At 38.9% G+C, this 19,427-nt stretch overlaps 2 protein-coding genes across 2 annotated transcripts; both read left to right on the top strand.

Annotated features, from left to right (window-relative positions):
* The first annotated feature begins 3,219 nt into the window (after nucleotides 1–3,219).
* On the top strand, nucleotides 3,220–6,278 carry LOC118478219 (inactive pancreatic lipase-related protein 1-like). The gene is made up of 3 exons (XM_035971386.1): nucleotides 3,220–3,342; nucleotides 4,182–4,329; nucleotides 5,863–6,278. The coding sequence occupies exons 1-3, from the start codon at nucleotides 3,309–3,311 to the stop codon at nucleotides 6,053–6,055; spliced, it is 375 nt and encodes a 124-aa protein (XP_035827279.1). The 5' UTR covers nucleotides 3,220–3,308; the 3' UTR covers nucleotides 6,056–6,278.
* Nucleotides 6,140–12,396, top strand: LOC101852976 (pancreatic lipase-related protein 2). The gene is made up of 6 exons (XM_035971202.1): nucleotides 6,140–6,148; nucleotides 6,325–6,622; nucleotides 7,553–7,792; nucleotides 8,952–9,064; nucleotides 10,089–10,218; nucleotides 12,166–12,396. The coding sequence occupies exons 1-6, from the start codon at nucleotides 6,140–6,142 to the stop codon at nucleotides 12,198–12,200; spliced, it is 825 nt and encodes a 274-aa protein (XP_035827095.1). The 3' UTR covers nucleotides 12,201–12,396.
* Nucleotides 12,397–19,427: the final 7,031 nt, after the last annotated feature.

The raw sequence follows: 19,427 nt of genomic DNA, 5'->3' as shown, positions 1-19,427 counted from the left end.
GATTTGAGGAGCGAAATAAAACGTGATACCTTCAAAAGGGGACTCAAAACACATCTATTTAAGAAATATTTTAATTAATGGACAGTACCTTTGCTTTTTTGTATGAGCATTTTGTATTGTATGAAAGAATGTTGCTGTCAAAAAGTGTGCACATGATGAATTTGTATGGTGTTAGTATGAATGCGTTTTTAATCTCCTATGTACGCCTTGGGCCCATGCTGTAGGGAAAGGTGGGATACAAATGTTCTTCTTCTTATTATTATTAAAAACACATTTCTCTGTGGATTTATCTGAAAAACATTGATTAAAGGCACAAAAAGGCAGATTTTCAGTTTTCAAGGACTCTCAAGATTTGGAAGTCAACAAACTTTGGCGGCCTTTTTCTCGCCAATTTTACCTCTGAAACCAAGCGACCTCCATCACCTTCAATCGCAAATATGTCGACTTCTGTTCATGATGAACATTTTATTTTTTTTTCATCAAAAGCAATGCAAATGAACAGGTTTTAAGAGGATACCAGGAACTCTACATGGCCAAAAATATTGACAAGCGCCTGATTCCAAACGTCGTGACTCAAATAGATCTAGCTATATTCTTTTCTTTGCCCTTGCCGACCTTGGTTACTCAGTTAATTGGGCGCAATGTGGCTAGCGTTGTCAACTTTTCCAGGAGGGGAAGTTCAAGTGTTTTTTCATTTATTTTTGATTATTAAAGTGTTTTATGTCCTCATGGACCCAATGAAAATTATGTAGGAGGCTGGTTTCGATCCTGCCTGTCAGAGCTAAACTAGGCTGAAAGAGATACAACGTCCCCAATAGAAAGACTGAGATACTTGATTGGAATTATGCACATGGGAATCAAACTCAGGTCTCCGTTGTGCGACGGCGAAGAGCCTAACCGCTACACCACGTACAAAGGCCTGTGAAGGTTAAGTGTCAACCGAGTGATTTCACATCTTCCAGTTCCTCCATGTGCGAGCTTTGGCCCTTGAATTAAGGCTCGTAAAGTTGGGGGGGGGGAGCGGAGGGAGGATGGGATAATCAAACCATATCATCATCATCATCATCATCATCATCATCATCATCATCATCATCATCCTCATCATCCTCATCATCCATCATCATCATCATCATCATCATCATCATCATCATCATCATCATCATCATCATCAATATCACCCAGTGCCTTGCCGACTGGCGTGGTCGATCATGAACCTCCACTTCAATCTGTCCTGCGTGGCAGCCATATCACAAGCGGCTTAAAAACAGTCAACTGACTTTAACAGAAGTACGAGGCAATCTTTCTTCTTACCGTTTATTCGACCATTTCAAATATTATCAATATATGACATTTTGAATCCTCACTGGTCAATTCAACTTGATTTGTTTAAGACCATTTGAAAGTGTTTTGCATTAGATTAGGCTGTTTAGGCGATAGAATTCGATTCTGTCTGCCAGGAATGAAACGAGCCCAGGAGTTCATAAACCCAGCGAAAAAGAAAAGAAAACTACGGAACATTAACTCACGCCTTTGCCTTTCAGGGCAAGGAGCCTATTGTGTGGTCAAAATACCGTGGCGCAACTTATTGATAAATAATTCCTAAACTATAGAACATAGACGCTCCTGCTTTCGCACAATTGCTTTTATCATTTTGGCTTAATAGATAGTTTTGTAAACCCCTGTTAGCCGAATTCTTGAAAATTTCTTGATCAATACTAACTAAAAATCTGGGTGGTTTCTACAGATTTTAAAAGGTTTACTGCTAGTTAGGGAAATATCGCTTTTAAAAGGAAATCTGTCTTTTTTGTTCTAATAGCAAAGAGTCTACATAACAAGAGGGGCCACTTCTCTCTTTGAGCCAATTAAAAAAGTGTCCTCAAAATTCGGTGGCGCCCTCTTCACAAAAGTGCACCTTTTGCGAACAGAGTTACCCTACTTGAGTTTTAAAAATCAAAGTGAAACTAGCAAGTTTTTGAATAAATTTCGGAATTTTAAATGGTTACGCTGGCAAAAAACCTCTTCCGGAGGAAAGGGTGATTGTTTTCTTCGTTTAATTTGACTTTAGAATGAAAGGCCAGAGGTCATTAAAATATAAAAAAAAACTAAAACTCCACACTGAACGAACCTGAACTGCTGATGAACAGCAGTCGATCTGCGCACGCAGGGGGTGCTATTCCTATTCTTCTTCTGGAAAAACGAAAGAGAGCTTCAAAACAGACTGCAGCGCCATCTGAAGCAAAGAGCGCACTTCCTGCGGACACTTTTTTGGCTGAGTGGCCCATCTTGTTATGTACTATCTTTGCTAATAGAGACAATATTTTTATTGAACGCTTGTTTTGAGAACCTTTGGTGCAAAATGTATTGACTATAAAATTATATTTTTTATGATAAGTTTTGCTACTAAAAAGTATCATTGGTAAGCTGTGACGTAGGCTGGTGCGCACGTAAAATTTGAGTGAGAAGCGGGAAAAGCTGTGAACAATCCCATTTTTCGCGTGACATAGATTATTACTATTTTATAACGAATTTTTAAAAAATCCATCCTTAATGATTTTGGAAGAATATGATCTCTCCATCGCAAGTGATCTCTTGAATCAAAAATTATATCATGGCATAATTCACACAAGGGAAACATGTAATCGGTAAAAAAAATCGAGCGCCACACAAACAGATTGAAAGTTGGATGATTATAGATACATAGATAGATACATAGACACATAATTGATACATAGATAGATACATAGAGAGAAAGATAGAGATAGGGATACAGATACAGATGCAGATAGAGAATTAGATATAGAAATAGAAATAGATATAGATATAGATGTATATAATATATATATATATATATATATATATATATATATATATATATAGATATATATATATATATATATATATATAGTGTGTGTGTGTGTGTGTGTCTTTATGTGTGTGTGTGTGTGTGTGTGTGTGTGTGTGTGTGTGTTATTTCTTTGATTTAAACCGGACATCTCAGAAAAACCGCAGTTGCTTTTTTAAATTTATATATAGCAAAAGTCATAGCAACTGTCACAAACTAATCAAACAACCCCGGACTCTTTTTTCCAACAACAAATGTTTGCGTGGTAATATGAGGCGGTATGCTCCAGTTTTTATCTGTATTTTAGTCACGTGAGCCTGTACGTAAGTACGTTATTCCCAAAACGAATGTGTACCTTATCCAAGAAAGGCTTAGACGAACGGATAAAAGGTTCCAGACTGTTTGTGATAAGGCTCAAGACAACGTTGTTGCAGATCACTTGACCACCTCAATCTGGGCCTGCAACATGGGATTGATCTACGTTTTTCTCGCCCTCGTTCGTGAGTTGTGTCTCTTTGTCTGTTTCAAAGCGCACAGGGCGAACTGCGGAGCATGGATATGCGCTATATAAATGCAATTATTATATTCAGTGTTTGGATAATGTACCAAAGCGATGCCAAGAAGCTTAATTATTACCATATGAAATGCCTCTGGGGAATTCTTGGCACCGAATTATGGTAGGACAAAATACCATATACCAAAATTCTCAAATGGGCAAATGGCGACAGTCTGTTTTCTAAGTTCAAAAGGACTCAAGTGCGCTGGGCTGGCCATACCGTGACAATGCTCAATTTCAGAATCCCAAAGGCAGTATTCAATTCTCACCTGTCGTCAGGGAAGTGTCAAATTGGTGTACCAAAATAGCGCTGTGAAGACACCCTGAAAATGTCTAGAGGATTTCTACATAAATCTTTCCACATGGGAGAGCCTAGCTCCCGAGAGACCCACATGTAGAGCAGCCATCACAGTGGGAGGCAAGTCATGTGCCTTTACGAGTAATACATACTGAGGCTACACATGTAAGAGAGAAGCCCACAAAAAAAAACTGCGCACATCCGCGAATGAGGTCAACTATTTTTCTGCCAGACTTTACCTAATTGGCCTTAGCAGAAAGCTCAAGTCATTGTAACCTCTTTAGGTCTTCCATTTCACTAAAGAAATAATACCTCTGCAGATGTATTTGTCATCGTTGGACCTTGACGGACGAACTAGATCTATAGTTGTATTATTAAGCCAAATAAAATAACTGTAATCCACAACTACAATGGCTAATACATGTACAATTTTTTTTCATTAATGTTTTGTTTTGTTTTCGTTTGTTTGTTTTTTTCTACAAAAGCTGCGTTGGCGGTTTGTGAAGATACCACTCCCATCCCCGACAGGAAGGTATGCTACACAGATCTCGGCTGTTTCGAGAACAAAGCTCCTTTCGACAACGCCCAGGGAAGAGTGCCCAAGTCGCCCGAACAGATCGGCACTGTTTTCAGGTACAGCATTAACGGGCGCCTGGTGTATTTTGTGTTTGATGTTTCATTTCAGATTGTCACTGTCTCCTATTCAAATGCCTGCTGTGTTTGCAAAATTAGCAAGTATTCACAATGGGTCTTTGTTGTGAGGATGAGCGCCGTTAGTTAAGGTCTATGAAGATAACGATAAATCAAGTTCTGAAACAGCTAGACAAAACCTTTTTTTTTAAAAGCAGCAGCAACAACAACAACAACAAAAACAACAACAATGACAAAAACAACAAAGACAGCACAATGACAACAGCATTAACAAAAACTATAATAATAGCAAACAAAAACAACAACATCAACATCAACAACCTCAATAATAACAACAACCACAGGTCTGTGGAGATCCTTTAACCAAGTTATGGCATAGCAAAACCAAAACAAACAAAAAACAGACTAAAACAACAACAGACAAGAAACAACAATTATAATAAACATCAGATATATGGAGATCACTGAGAACTTTCTGACAAAAACAAGCAAACAAATTAACAAATGATAGTGTTTTTTTTTTTCTTTGTCGTGTCAACAAAACTATTACCTCTGTTCTAACTGATACAAAATGCTAGAGGTCGATTTATCACTTCCTAACAAAGCTCTTTGTCATCCCAATAGGCGTCTCTATTTCGTACTGGTACGGCTCATCTTGCTGCAAGTATAGGATCCGATTTTGATCTCCACCAGGGAAATGATTTTTCTTGTCGGTCACACACCCCCCCCCCCCCCCCCAAAAAAAAAAAAAAAATTTGTTTATGCTTGGAAATACCCCATCAAGCTCAGGTTGGCATTGACAGTCAAAGTCAAAGCAGCTCACAGTCTGTATGAAACACATTATGTTGTGGGGATGTAAACCGCTCTCGACAATACAAGCTCTAGCATTTATAAAAATATTATGTCCACATATCTCCAAGCGCATGAGTGTGGGTCATATCTTCCTATTGTTACCTAATGGCCACTGTACACGCAGCCATCACCTAATTATGCCCACCAATACATGCTCACATTAAAATAAACACGTGCACTCACACGTGTACACACACACACACACACACACACACACACACACACACACACACACATACGCACACGCACATACACACACAAACACACACACACACACACATTCCACTATCGCTTCATGCTCAAAAAACAACTTTCGCTCTTTATCGGTCATTAGCGTTCACCTTCATCTTATCTCTGTTACTTACACCAAAACCCCACCAAAATCATTCAGTGGATGTTTGTCGGTCTCTCTGGTGCGGTTTGCTCTAGACGGTCATATAATCGCCTAGGGTTTGCTCCTTCTTTCCTATCAAACATCTATCTCCCTTATCTCTGCTCCTTCTCGTCTTTGTATGTCACTCTCTAGTAACAACTCAAATCTTCAGCACTTATGTTATGCCCTATTTGTATTGCAAGGGCGATAAAACTCTTACTAAAAACTAAAATCCCTTACAGCTGTTGTCTTTTTTTTTTTTTTTTTTTTTTTTTTTTGGTATTGTCCAGATTGTTCACTCGCCTGAACAGAACCGACGGCCAGGACCTTTTGTACAATGACTCAACCTCCTTTGCCAGTAGTGACTTCAATAGCTCAAACCCCACCAAGTTTATCGTCCACGGCTTCGGTGGAAGGCTCTCTAACAAATGGATGGTCGCCATTAAAGATGCTCTCTTGGACACGGTAAGTTATTATGCTTAACCATACCCAAGCCCAGGTGCATTTTTGAGCAGGATACAGGCAAAAACATTATCAGCAATTATTTTGTGGATAAACCCATGAACTATGAGCATTGCATATTTCCATAAGAGTTGACATAGTCTCAGGAGAGACGTTGTTTAGTAACGGCGGGTTATTTGATGAAAACTGAGTTTACTTAATATTCATATAAAACTAGTTTACTTATTTACACAAAACTAAGATTAATTAATTATACAAAACTAAATTCCTTATTTATACAAAACTTACAGTACTTGATTTTATACAAGTCTGCATATTTATACACATTGTACACTACTCTATTTGTTTCCTTTCAGGGAGATTTCAACGTGGTACTCGTGGGATGGGCAAGAGGTGCGGCGTTTCCTGATTATGAACAGGCCGTGGCCAACACTCGCCTTGTCGGCGCTGAGATCAAAGTTGTGGTGAACGAAATGGTAGCCGAAGGTCTCAACCTGAACGATGTCCACCTCATTGGTCACTCTCTGGGAGCCCAAACCAGTGGCACCGCTGGAAAACTGCTCAATGGACAAGTGGGGCGTATTACAGGTGAGTATTTATATACATGTATTATATCTAGGCAGACTAGGCTGTCTCTCATTAGATCTAGTTCAAATAAGTGTTTATTAATTTCTCAGGGAAAAACGTTTTTGAGCAATTCCAAATTTGAGATACAATACTTACAATATCTTTTAAGTGTTTTTACAGTAAAAGTGTGTACTAACTCCCCTCAACAATCAAACAGAAGCTACGTAATGTGTCTGTGGTTTCTGTGTCTGAGAAAAGGTAACATCGTAGTCAGATCAAACTCTCCCTGTTGTTATAAAAATTCAATGAGATTGACAACTTTTTTTAGTTTAGTTTTAGTAAGAGTTTTACGGCACTTGCAACACAATAAGGTCATATAAGTGCCGAAGATTAGAGGTGTTACAAGAGAGTAACAAACATAAAAAAGAAGGAGGGGAGAGACAAGGACGATAGATCAACTTTTTTATTTAAAAAATCATATGATCAAATTAAGATCTTCCAGCCAGTCAAGAAAGCACTCTGTCCTCAATCACACACACATACACACACAAAAACACACACACGAACACACACACACACACACACACAAACAAACACACACACACACACACAAATACACACGCATACACACACGCACATACAAACACGCGCACACGCGCCCATACACACACAAACACACACACACACACACACGCACACACACACACACACACACACACACACACACACACCAGTTTTTGGGGAATACATATTATTATTAGTACAGGGAGAAGGGGGAAAAGGGTAGGGGGGGGGGGGGCTTTTGTGCGGAGTGGGCATTAAACTCGTGCTATACAAGCCAATAAAAGAATAAACCAAACAATAAAAGAACGAATTAAACAATAAAAGAGCAAACCTAATAATAATAGAACAACCCAAACACCAAAAGAACGACAATATTATTTCCTCCAGGCTTGGACCCTGCAAGGCCAAGCTACGAGTTCTTGCACGAGGATGTCAGACTAGACGCCAAAGACGCCAAATTTGTGGACATAATCCACACAAACAGTGAAGCGGAACCTGAGGGTCAAAGGTATGGCTATGGCGTTCACCAAGAGAGTGGAACGGTCGACTTCTACGTCAACGGTGGACGCAAACAGCCCGGCTGTCATGATATCTATGTCTCTTCCATTCTTGGTAGTTTGGTCGGAAGTAAGTAGGAATTAGGTTGAATATTTTTATCGTATAAATTTCCCTACCTGAATCTGTTAACGACAAATCAAATTTTGCTAGCAACTGTTGAAATGTAAACATTTTTTACTTTAAAAAAATGTAACATACATTATACACGTTATGTGAGTTATGGGTTGGGGAGGGGGCATAAATTGATATAGAATTCCTTGGTGACGAAGGGAAAGCTAGGCATATGAAAATCTCCTACCTTTTGAAAATTAATATGCCCTAATTATAATTTTAGAAAAGCGTTTGGACTTCTGTTTGGCTGGCCTTTAGGAAGAAGATAAGTGTAATTTTTTCTTTTACTTAGTAATGTTTCGCTTAATCGTGTTTCCTCACGAGGAAAACGTTCGGTAAAACGTCCAATCAAAGCTCTCGTGTTTTGTTGGGGACAAGGAACAGGTTGTTTGGGAGTGGGCTATGTAAACAGATGTTTTTTATTTGTTTTTTATATTTCGGGAAAAGGGGGGGGGGTGTTTTGGAGTTGCTTTTTGTTTTTGCTTGTTGCTTTTTGTTGGGGGGGGGGGGCGGTTTGGGGGGAATCTTTGGGGGGTGGGGAGATTTTTGTTTGTTTGGGTTTTTGCGCTTTTCTGTTGTTGTTTTTTTTGGTGTGTTTTTATTTCTTGTTTTTTTTCGGTGGGTGCGTTAACCACCAGGGTGATCCCACCGCCCAAATCCTAAATGGCTAACTAGTGGGCGAGACCACCGAGGTTGGCACTCAGGGACTGGTGGTTTTTCTTCGTAGGCTCCTTGCCTTCAAGCAACCCCATGCCACTTTTGAAGTACTCTATATATTAATGTTGTTGTTTGTTTGTTTGTTTGTTTGTTTGCTTTCTGTGTGTGTGTTTTTGTGTTTTGTTGTTGTTGTTGGCTTTTTTGGTTTGGCTTATTGTTGTTGTTTTTGTTGTTGTTTTGTTTGTTTGTTTGTTTGTTTGTTGTTGGGTTTTCTTTGGGGGGGGGGTGGTCGTTTTTTAATAAATTATTTGAATGGGCCTACTGAATAATACATTTTCAGTTTTGGTAGCAATTAATTTTGAATTTTGCCTGGGTGCCGGCAGAAGCCTTCTATTCTTATTGATTTTACAACCACCAAGTCCCCGTGTTCATTATTTACCTGTCCCTTGTTACTTCGCAGAGCGCAGATCTCTCGCGGACTTGTTCGCCTGCAGCCACGGCAGGTCCCATCAATATTTCCTGGAGTCCATCAAGTCACAGTGTACATTCACCGCCTACAAATGTGACTCATATGTGAGTTCTTTTGTTTGTTTGTTTCTGTCTTTGTCTGTCTGTCTGTCTGTCTACCTGTTTGTTTGTTTGTCTTTTTTATTGGTGTATGTATTTTACACCCCCATCGACTCAGCTTAGATTATATTTTATAGGAGGCGGGCTTCGACACCACCTCTCAAGGTCAAGCCCAGAGCACCGGAGAGGGAAAACTTAACTCTCAGCCCGGGTTGGCCCTTATAACAGGCAGCGCCGAAGACTGCCTCCTAAATGAAATAATTCAAGTTGATGGGGACGTAAAAACACACTCACATTTAAAAAACAACAATTATTGAGCCTATCATTAAAATTGTGATTGATGATGACAGGTGTAGCATCCTGAAAAGTAGTAGGCTACATGCATAGGTCTTAGTATTTAGTTTTAGAAGAGTTTTACTGCGCTCGCAACCGCATACGGTCATATGAGCGCCAAGGGGTGGATGTCAACAGAGAAGTCTATACAGGTAATCAGGCTTACTCTGCTCACCTCTCTAGCTTCAACAGCACAAAGGCTGCTTCGACTATCAAGGCACCCTGGAAATGATGGGTCACAAGAGTATGACAAACATACAAAAGAAGTAGAGGAAAAATGACGATAGTAAGGATTAGGAAAGAAAAAGCAGCAGTTCCCGGCTGCAGTTCAGACACGGTTATGAGCATAACATTGATGAATCAGCCCATTTACAATTCTATTGGGCAAAATAACATGTTAAGGTCCCCCCTTTGGGAATTGCCTAAAGACACTTCAGTCAGTAGCAGGGGGGTGCTGCGTAGGTCTACCTTCAGGTATTATAGAATATCCCAGAGTGTGATACAAACTTTCTGTTGTTGTTTTTTTGCCCGTTAGCTCTTCGTTGGTTTGGAGTTTTTTGCGTGTGTGTGTGTGGGGGGGGGGGGGGAGAAGGAAAAAGGGGGAGGGGGGAAGGGAGGTTAACTTGTATTTTTGTAACACGTGTACTTTGAATAACAAAATTATAAAACTGTACGTGTACTTCGTGTGTTTTTGCAGGAGAATTTTGAGACAGGCCAATGCAATAGCTGTGCCAACAACGCCTGCAACGTGATGGGTCTAAACACTGACCCTAACAAGGCTTTGGGAAGTCTCTATCTGGACACCAATTCTACAAGTCCGTACTGCTGTAAGTATAATTTTATTACCGACGTCCAAACTTTTGTTATGTAGAAAAGCACGATATTATTACAAGTAAGCTAAAGAGGTTGGGTTTTTTGTTTTTTAAACTCACATAGCTCTTCACAAGAACTCCATGTACAAGAAAGGCTGATAGGAGACTAGAGGGTTTGACTCACGGCTTTCTCTGTTGCAGTTTATAGTTAAATTATGGTCTTTGCTTGGGTCATCGTACATTTTGTACTGTTAATGCAGCATTACGCGTTCAGTTAAAACTAACAGTTGTCCGTCCTCTTTGTGATAAGAAATTAAATCACGATACAATCTCGGTAAAAAAATACATCCTGTACTTCTTTTTTGTGATGCTCAAAATCCAGCAAGAATAAGAGTCACCCTAGAGTAAGAATGGTAATTTCTATGCAATTATTCCGCGAATTTGATATCATTTTCACGATAGAACGCAGATCTAGTTATCAATAACTTTAAAACGAGAATTTTATCACCCACGGCCAGCTGTGCTAGATTTTTCCTAGCGGCCGACTGGATAGTCGCATGCCTGCAGCGCGCCATCAATAAAATCTTCGTTTTTAAACTTATTGTAGGCTACGTCCTATCGTAAAAATACTTTAATGATAATAATCAAATTCGGAACCAGCGTATCAAAATTAACAGAATGACTCATAACAATGATTCTTTTTCTTGAGGGATTTTGAAGATCACAAAAAGAAGTATCTTTACCAAAAATACATTAAGTAGGCCTATGATGCAGGCTACTAGCTGGGTAGCCGTTCTTTGAGCCGACTTAAAAAAAGAATCGATCGTCAAGTCATAGTTTAAACAGTGCACATTACTTGTGAACGGAAGCCTCGCTTGTTTACAATGGCGTCTTAGAAGAGGGACTTTTCTAAGATTAAATCTAAACGAAACTAATGAAAAACTGAAAATTAAACTACAGTGACTTCAGACTCCTTAATATAACTATGCACCCTTTAAATGACTCTGAATCGCTGTTATTTTTTATATTTTTTTCAAATTCGAAAGTTAAGTGGTTCGAAAGTTTAAGGCTACCAAAGTGACGAGCTTTTTTTTTTCAAATTCGAAAGTTAAGTGGTTCGAAAGTTTAAGGCTACCAAAGTGGCGAGCTTTCAGAAAGGACGGCCAACTGTCAGTTTTAACTAAACGTATAATAGCCCCTTGGCGAGTGCTGCAATATGAAGCGGTGATCTCAAGGAGTACTATACAGATACAGTACTCCTTGGGTGGTCCACATGCGCCTTTTGTGTACCGGTATAATTATAGACCTTACTCTCCGGACTATTGGTTTGCCGTAGGTCTTCAGCTCTGCACTGTGGAAGTGGGTGGTCTTTCCAATCTATAAAAGTCGGGTCGCATGACAAGAGCAAGGTAGCTTGCTTTGATTATTTCTATTTTGTCTATGAATCTACAAGTCTCTCCGTTTGTTTATTTGAGTTGAGAGAAGCTCGTCGACACAATAGCGATCTTGCAAGGGAAAAGTAATACAGGGACCAAAGAGACAAGAACAACAGGGGAAAGAAAAGAAATGGGAACTATCATTAACGCCCTCCAACAACTTGCCAAGCCTCTGTGAGCATGATATTACGATACTGATAATGTACAATAACAATATATCCCTGACCTCAAACCTAATGTCATACATTTCTTGGCTAAATATAATATTATATGTACTGCAAAGCAATATCACTAAAAGCGCTTACAATCGGTGGGATGTTTGGGGGGGGGGGTGCTCTTGTGTGATTTCCGTCTTTCCTATCGTCATTAAACATCTATTGTTATTGTCATGAGTTATATTGTCTCCTTTTTTGTTGTTGACATGTATATTCGTTACAACTCTATTGTAACACCTCTAACTTTCGGTACCTGTGTTTAAAACAAACAACATACCGGTAATCGGCAAATTTTCTGTTCCCTTATCCAGCACAAACAGCCGGTCCTCTTTATGGCAGCGAATAGGCGGGCCGTGAAAACAGCGCGTCATGCCCACCAGTGACGACTTTCACTGACGAAGGAGGACAGCACAAATTTTAATTCTCTATGGCTTGAAGGACGTGCAAGTGTTCTGTGAGGCGACCATGAAATAGTAGATCTAGTAGCTCTACATGCATTTCATATCAAGTACAGCCACAAATACGTCTGCTAATAAATTGGAGAAAAAAAAAAGAAAAAAAAACCCAAGCCAATATTATTATTGTTCTTCTATCTTCTTTTTCTTCTTGTAATGTAATGTCACGGAAACGAAACCCTCATTTTTTTTAAGTAGGCGGTTTGTTTGTTGGGTTTTTTTTTAATGGGGCCAACGAACACTTCGTTCACGGATGTCGATATGGTATCCCTTTTATTCCCGGCCGTCCTGAACTCCGTTCGAGTGGAGAGCACTTTCTAAAAGACAGTATAATGAACGTGCGCGCGGCAGGGCAAATCGGCATCGATACGTCCCGTAGATGGGTCTAAACATCTCACAGTTTTGTGAATCGCACTGCCACATCCAAAATGCCTACATCTTTTTAAAAGGAAAAGAAAGATCTTCAAAATAGCGGTCTTCACGTGAAAATCGATTCGGTAGAACGGGAACTATATTTTGCTTTTGAAAACAAGGCAATGTTTACAACGTGATAAAACAAAAACCACTGGCTGAGACATAAAGAAGTATTATTCATTCTAGCATCTTTTGGCATCTGAGTTGTATAGTATAGGTTGAAGTTTTCACAACGCTAATAGGCCTTTTCGGAAAAATGCATACAAAAGCCAAACCGCCGAATCGGCCGGTCTCTCCCATGCGCACTGCGATTACGTGTTGTTTCAGCATCGCATTTGTTCAGTACTATTAGAAATCTAATACGTTCCGCTATGGAATTTGTGTTGCATCGACTGACAAAAGAATTCAGTTTCTATTTTACCATATTTGGCTTTTGAATAGTCCAGAAGCCGTAGATGATAGTTAAGTCTAGATTCCCTGTCTAGAATAAGTAAGTAGTAGGCTAGAAACAGCCAGAGAGCCTACATCTGCTTGATCTAACTTATTGAAACAAAACTTGAATTGCACAGTTCTAGTTAATTTTAGATTCAGCTTCTAACTATATTTTCCAGAGTAAATACTAACAAACCTCGTCATACCAATCACTTTTACTTTTATTAGATCCAACTTTTTTTCTGATGTTTTTCGCAAACTTACTAGAATCTAGTAGAGAACAGAGTTTATAAGCCTCTGCTCAGACTTTCAGTACATAACAATTTTGCTATTATTTTCTAGATATGATTTTTACTTTTTTTTCACATTATCAAATTGTGCCATTTTCTTTCGTAAGAATAGCACTAGCATGGGAGTTTCTAGACAGCTAGTCTCTGGTTCAATATTGTTTTTAATTTTCTAATAATAAAATACAGTTGTCATAAATTTGAAGAAAAATGTGAAGCGTTCTAAAGCGTTCGCAACTGAATAAGGTCATATTGAGCGCGCAGGACAGTGTGAGGACACCAAACATTTTCAGTTGGTATTAAATTTTGCATTTTGCCCGGGTGGCGGCTGAAGCCTACTGTTATCGATTTTGGACCACCGAGGGATCTTTAACTTGCGCAACTTGCACACGGGACCTCCGAGATTTTTAGCCCTTGTCCGAGAAGGCAAGGTATAGATAATAGATCTTTCCTACCAGAAGATCAGGGGTGTGGCTGAAAGACAGCAGCAAGAAAGAGCCATGGAGTAGCAGTAGAAAGGCTACTGAAAGAGTTAGGAGCCCAGAAGAGGGGGCAAGGGAGGTGAGGGGTGGGGGCAGAAAGTGGAGGCGAAAGCAGACGACAGAACATTGCTAGAGAGCAGGAAGGGAGGTGAAAGGAGACAATTTTAGAGAAGAAAATTTCCCGTAGCTACCCAGATTCGAACCCAGGACTTTCGAATGAGAGACGAACACCTTAACCTCTAGGCCACGAGAGCCCCCGAAAAATGTGTGAAAAAAAGAGGTAGACTGCAAATAATCTGTTTTAAAAATTGCAAGTGCAAGTGAAGATCATAAGATGAATTTGTTCGTTTCCGGTCATCTTCACGCGGTTTATAAAATGTTCCAATGGGCCTACTACATGCACTATATCTCTGATAAACATTTTGTCTGACTTTATTAGCTTTTTTATGTACTTGAAATTATAAAACATAGTTTCCCACAAATGTACGCGTAATACTTTGAAAAAGAAGAATAAGGAGCTGACTTTTACGGCCATTATTTTTTTAAAGAGAAAAGCGCTAAAAACAAAGTTTTAAAAAATTAGAAAATGTCCATAATAATAGAAAATTATTGCCTGGTTGGCCTACTCTTTAATAATTATGAGCAGTTAAGAAAAGCAAAGAGAATGATGTAGGATTTGTCTCGATATGACCATTAGCAGCAAAGATAGTGCCAATTTTGTCCGGCTATCATTGCGGGTGATTTTTAAAATCACCCTGTACATCTATAAGTATAAAAACATATTTATGTGACTTTGCAAAGAGGTGTTTTGTTGCTATATGTGCATTCTATGTAAAATTCCCAACAAATTGATGTACACTTGGACCGTACAACTCAAACACTCACGCAACGCAATATAACTTTCACGCACTTACACACATTATACACACTCACACACACATACACACCATTACATGTTCTCTCTCTCTCTCTCTCTCTCTCTCTCTCTCTCTCTCTCTCTCTCTCTCTCTCTCTCTCTCTCTCTCTCTCTCTCTCTCTCACCACAGCCACACACACAACCCCCCCCCCCCGAGCGCGCACACACACAAGTCCTACCCTTTGTCCGTCCACTTTTCTTTCAGAATCACTCATCTATTTTGAAATAATCCCCTTCACTAAATTAAAGATCAGTAGAATCTCGATCTTGCGAATCCATTGTGAGGGGTGGTTCTAGAAATCTACTTAAGAAACAAACGAACTGCTGTATGTATATGATCTAATGTAGATATGTTAGGACTAGTCTATCAGCAAAACATATACCATGCCATCGAATCTGTCATCTCAAATCCTCAAAATACAAAGATTTTAAGTGTTGCCAGGTGGCAGTTTTACTCAAAATTCGGTCAAATACATTATGCTGGGATGATTCACCACAAAAAAAAGAAACTTTAAACAAATCATTTTTTTTCAAAAAAGTAAAAAAAAAAAAAAAAACATTTTATGACGATTTAGGTAGAAGTAGTAGAAGTAGTAGATGTATAGCAAGAATACTATCGAACCGAAGCTGCCCACCATGCCCCCCCCCCTCCCTTTCTTTTGAACCTTGCCTTACCCTAACACATGACGATGATAGGCTACATCTCGAGGTGTACCTATCCACTTTCGAAGAAAATACACATTTTAAAATAAATTCGGTACGGGCAATTTAGACATGTACCACCAGCACAAGTTTTTAACTGCAGATTCGTAGATACAGAAAAGGAACTTAGTCTTAGATTGATTCTAGATTTTTCATTAGCCTACATGTTCTGATGTGATGGAAACAAATAGATGTGAAGAGGGTTTTTTTTTCTACATGTGGCCTAAATAAGGTCATGTGAGGGGCTAGCTTATATAGGTCATATGTGGCCGAAATAAGTTTATGTAGGTTTTTTAAATTTTTTTTAGCTACACCCCCAAAAGTCCCGATTCGGCTCAAAATTATGAATTTTCAGTGGAAGGCGTTTTTTGGTTTCTTCAGCCTCTCTTACAACTATTTCATAGCACTAGAACCCCCTAAAGTGGCTAAAGCCTGATTTCTTCCGTTATAAAATCCGTTTAGGAAAAATTCAACAGACAATTTTGTAGAATTAATGTTTGCTAACATGCATGCAAAAAACCCAATCTATTTCCATGAAAAATAAGTGCGGTTTCATAACGTTAGACATATCAAGTCAATAAAATCCAGTAAGGGAGCCGTGTTCATGGAAACAAAACATTTTCCCTCAAATTTGACTGCGGATTTTAAGACTCCTTACTATGCTTGTTATTGTGAAATTTGGATAATTTTGATCAACTAAAAAGCGAGATAGCCTTCATGTGTAGGGCCTATCTGTTTTCGTTTTCAAAGATAAGTTTTGTCTTTATGAATTTTATGTTGAACACATTTCTTTTGAATGAATAACGTCAGTTCCAAATTCTAGAAACATTTTTGTACGAGATATTCAGAAAAAAGTTGTAATTTTATTTATTTATTTATTATTATTATTATTTTATTTCTTTATTTTTTTTTTTTGGGGGGGGGGGGGGGTCACCTGTAGTTAATACCCATTGCTGTGCTCTGCTTCTACTTTTAGTAAATCTACAACTTAGTGGCTGCTACTTTTGCCCCAATTGATTCCCTGGCACTGAAATGAATGTAACTGATAAGCCATAAAATCGCCCTTCTCCTCTTCATCTTTCTTCTTCCTCCTCCTCCTTCTTCTTCTCAAGAGGATGTTAGTCGGGGAGGAGGAGGATACATGTAATTAGTAATACAAAAGATCATGATGATTGAAATAACAGATCAAATACGTTACTGTCAAGTGCAGCTTGGCTCCCAGCTGTACTCAAGGCCAGCAGAGCTTCCTGATAAGACAGTCCAAACCACAAATTGAGGGTTGGTCACTTCTATCCTGAAAAATTTGAGGGACATAACCGTCCTACCCACGCAGTTTCACTAAAAATGATTTTTGAATTAAAAAAAAATTCTGCTGTTATTCGGTTAAGTGCTTTTATAAGTGTGTTGTTAAAAGCATTGATTTATCGCCAGACACCGCTGTTTTGAAATAAAAGTTATTTCCTTCTGAAAAATTTACCCTGCTGGGGTCAGTCGGTTTTATCACAAGACATACCGTACATGTAGGCTACAAAGAAAAGGAGGACGGACAAGGATAGATGTTTCATATAAAAGATGGAGCAAAGCACACCAGCCTAACATCCACTTTCCAGGCTAGAGGACAAGGGTACTTCTTGGGGTAAATGTGAAGTAGGCCTTTGATCGAAAGACTTCGGTAACGCCAAAAGTAAAAGATGTAAAGTAGAATGAACCCAAAGGGAAGAAACTGAAATACTTCTGTTTACTCCAAAGTTTAATTTGCTACCTCGAGGTTCTGAGATAAGAAGTTGAGGGAAAAAATTGTCGAACTACTCGAACTCGTCTTCGACGATCACCCATTGTCGAGGAGAAAAGTGGACGTCTGAAGTGGTCCACTTCTATGGCAGTGTCATTGTAATATAATAATTAATCTTTTTTTAAACACTCAAAAACTGCACATGGGACAGTGGGAATAGGTTGTTTGAATAGATGATCTAGATGATTGGTTGTCTTGGAAAAGTGGTCGCTAAAGCAGGTTGCACTGTAACAAACTATTGATCACATACTCATTAATAATTACCCAGGTAGCAAGTCGTTTTCTAAAACTTTAGTGGAAGTGAAATATACAAATGTATTTAAGCCACTCTGTTATTGTTGAATTAAAATTAAACTGTTTGGCAGGGCATTGTTTACTTCATCAGAAGAAGTATACGTTAATTTGGTTTTGGCGATTCCACAGGGACAAAAAGTCAAAGGGATCGGTTATTACACAGTGGGGAAAGAAATGTATATACATATGTGTCTTTTCTGAGCCTCAACAAAGTGTTTATTTTGAAGGTCAGCCACATACTGGTGGCAGATGGATCAGGAGTTCATTATTCCGCTGGTCGTTTGTTTGTTTTAGTAGAGGTTATACGGCGCTCGCAACTGCATAAGGTCATATGAGCGCCAGAAGATTAGAGGTGAACTGTAACAAGAGAGTAACAAACATAAAAAAGAAGAAGGGGAGATAAGGACGATAGGTGCTTGATAGGAAAGAAGGAGCAAACCACATCAGAGCGCCCGCCAACCGGGAAAAACAGCAAGAGAGCTAGACGGAATACAGAACAGACACCTTCAGCAGAGAGGTTGCGAGGTTTCAATTTTGTTGAGTAAAGAGAAGCACATCAACACAATAGCAGTCATTTAGAGCTGGGATAAAGTACGAAGACAGACAGAAACAACAGAGGAAAATTAAAGAAATAGGAACTACCAGTAGCACCTTCCAACCACCCACGGTACATCAATGGAACAGGAGTAGCACTCCTTAAGAAGAAGTCAAGAAATGGAAACAGCAGGCAGACAGGAAATAATAAGATTTAAAAGGAGCCAATATATTTGAAATTCTCAGATAAAAGCAAAAACATTCAGTAACATTACAACAAACAAAACAAGTAAGGTGAAAAACAAAAATCTAACAGCATTTTGCAAATAAAAGTTGCTTTATTTATTTCAGCATGACTATGTACATATTTTGAAAGGAATTTCCCAATCCTTTCCCGTCGGCCATCCCGAGACAAATGTTCGTAATAAAAACACACTCATCCATCCCCACCATACAACACATACAGGATCAACTAGGTTGAGAACCATACAACCACAACCACACATCCAATCTTTCACTAAATGTCACAGCACTCATTCAATAAATGGTAAAATGGTGTAGTCACTTCTCTGTGTGATATTATGAGCAAAACTAGATTCATATATTTCAACTCTCCAATCCCTTCATTGCCAGGAGGTGTGCGTTTCTACTGTCATAATTAATTTTGAGTGTAGCTCGTTAGTCAGGACAGCAGGCTATATCAGTACCATCAATAGAAGACTTGTAGGCTGGTTCTTGCCTACTTATAACATGTTTGGGCCCCCTATCCATGGTACGGCATGAAGCTAAAAATTACTGTATGCAATTTTATGACGTATCATATGAACATAATAAGGCAACAAAGGGGTTGACTTGATATTTATGCACTAAGGATTCATACTTCATCAGTATGGTGACTATAAAGGACATAAATATATCAAGTGAGCAATTACAATTTATCTTGATTTGCTCAAAACATCAAAAAATAAAAACATAGATCTACTTGGCCAAATATGAAACGAGTGTTATGACATATCACAGTTACCTGCAATGAACAATTTTCCCATCTTATATAACACGGACATGAGTCTCAAAGACAACAACATGACATCTGACTCTGAAGCTGAATTATTTTTTGTTTTCCGTTACAAACTCACTAAAGACAATAAGCCATACACCAATATCTACTACCAATATGTCCATCCGATTTTAGACTGAAAAGTGTTTGGTAACAATCTGTTGCAAGTCCTGCTCACTCATTACCCTGTGAAGAGAGCAATGGATGT

Source organism: Aplysia californica, unplaced genomic scaffold (genome assembly GCF_000002075.1).
Source record: "Aplysia californica isolate F4 #8 unplaced genomic scaffold, AplCal3.0 scaffold00016, whole genome shotgun sequence".
NCBI lineage: Eukaryota > Metazoa > Mollusca > Gastropoda > Aplysiida > Aplysiidae > Aplysia > Aplysia californica.
Note: the sequence above shows the minus strand (reverse complement) of the source record. Positions and strands in the feature narration are given on the sequence as shown.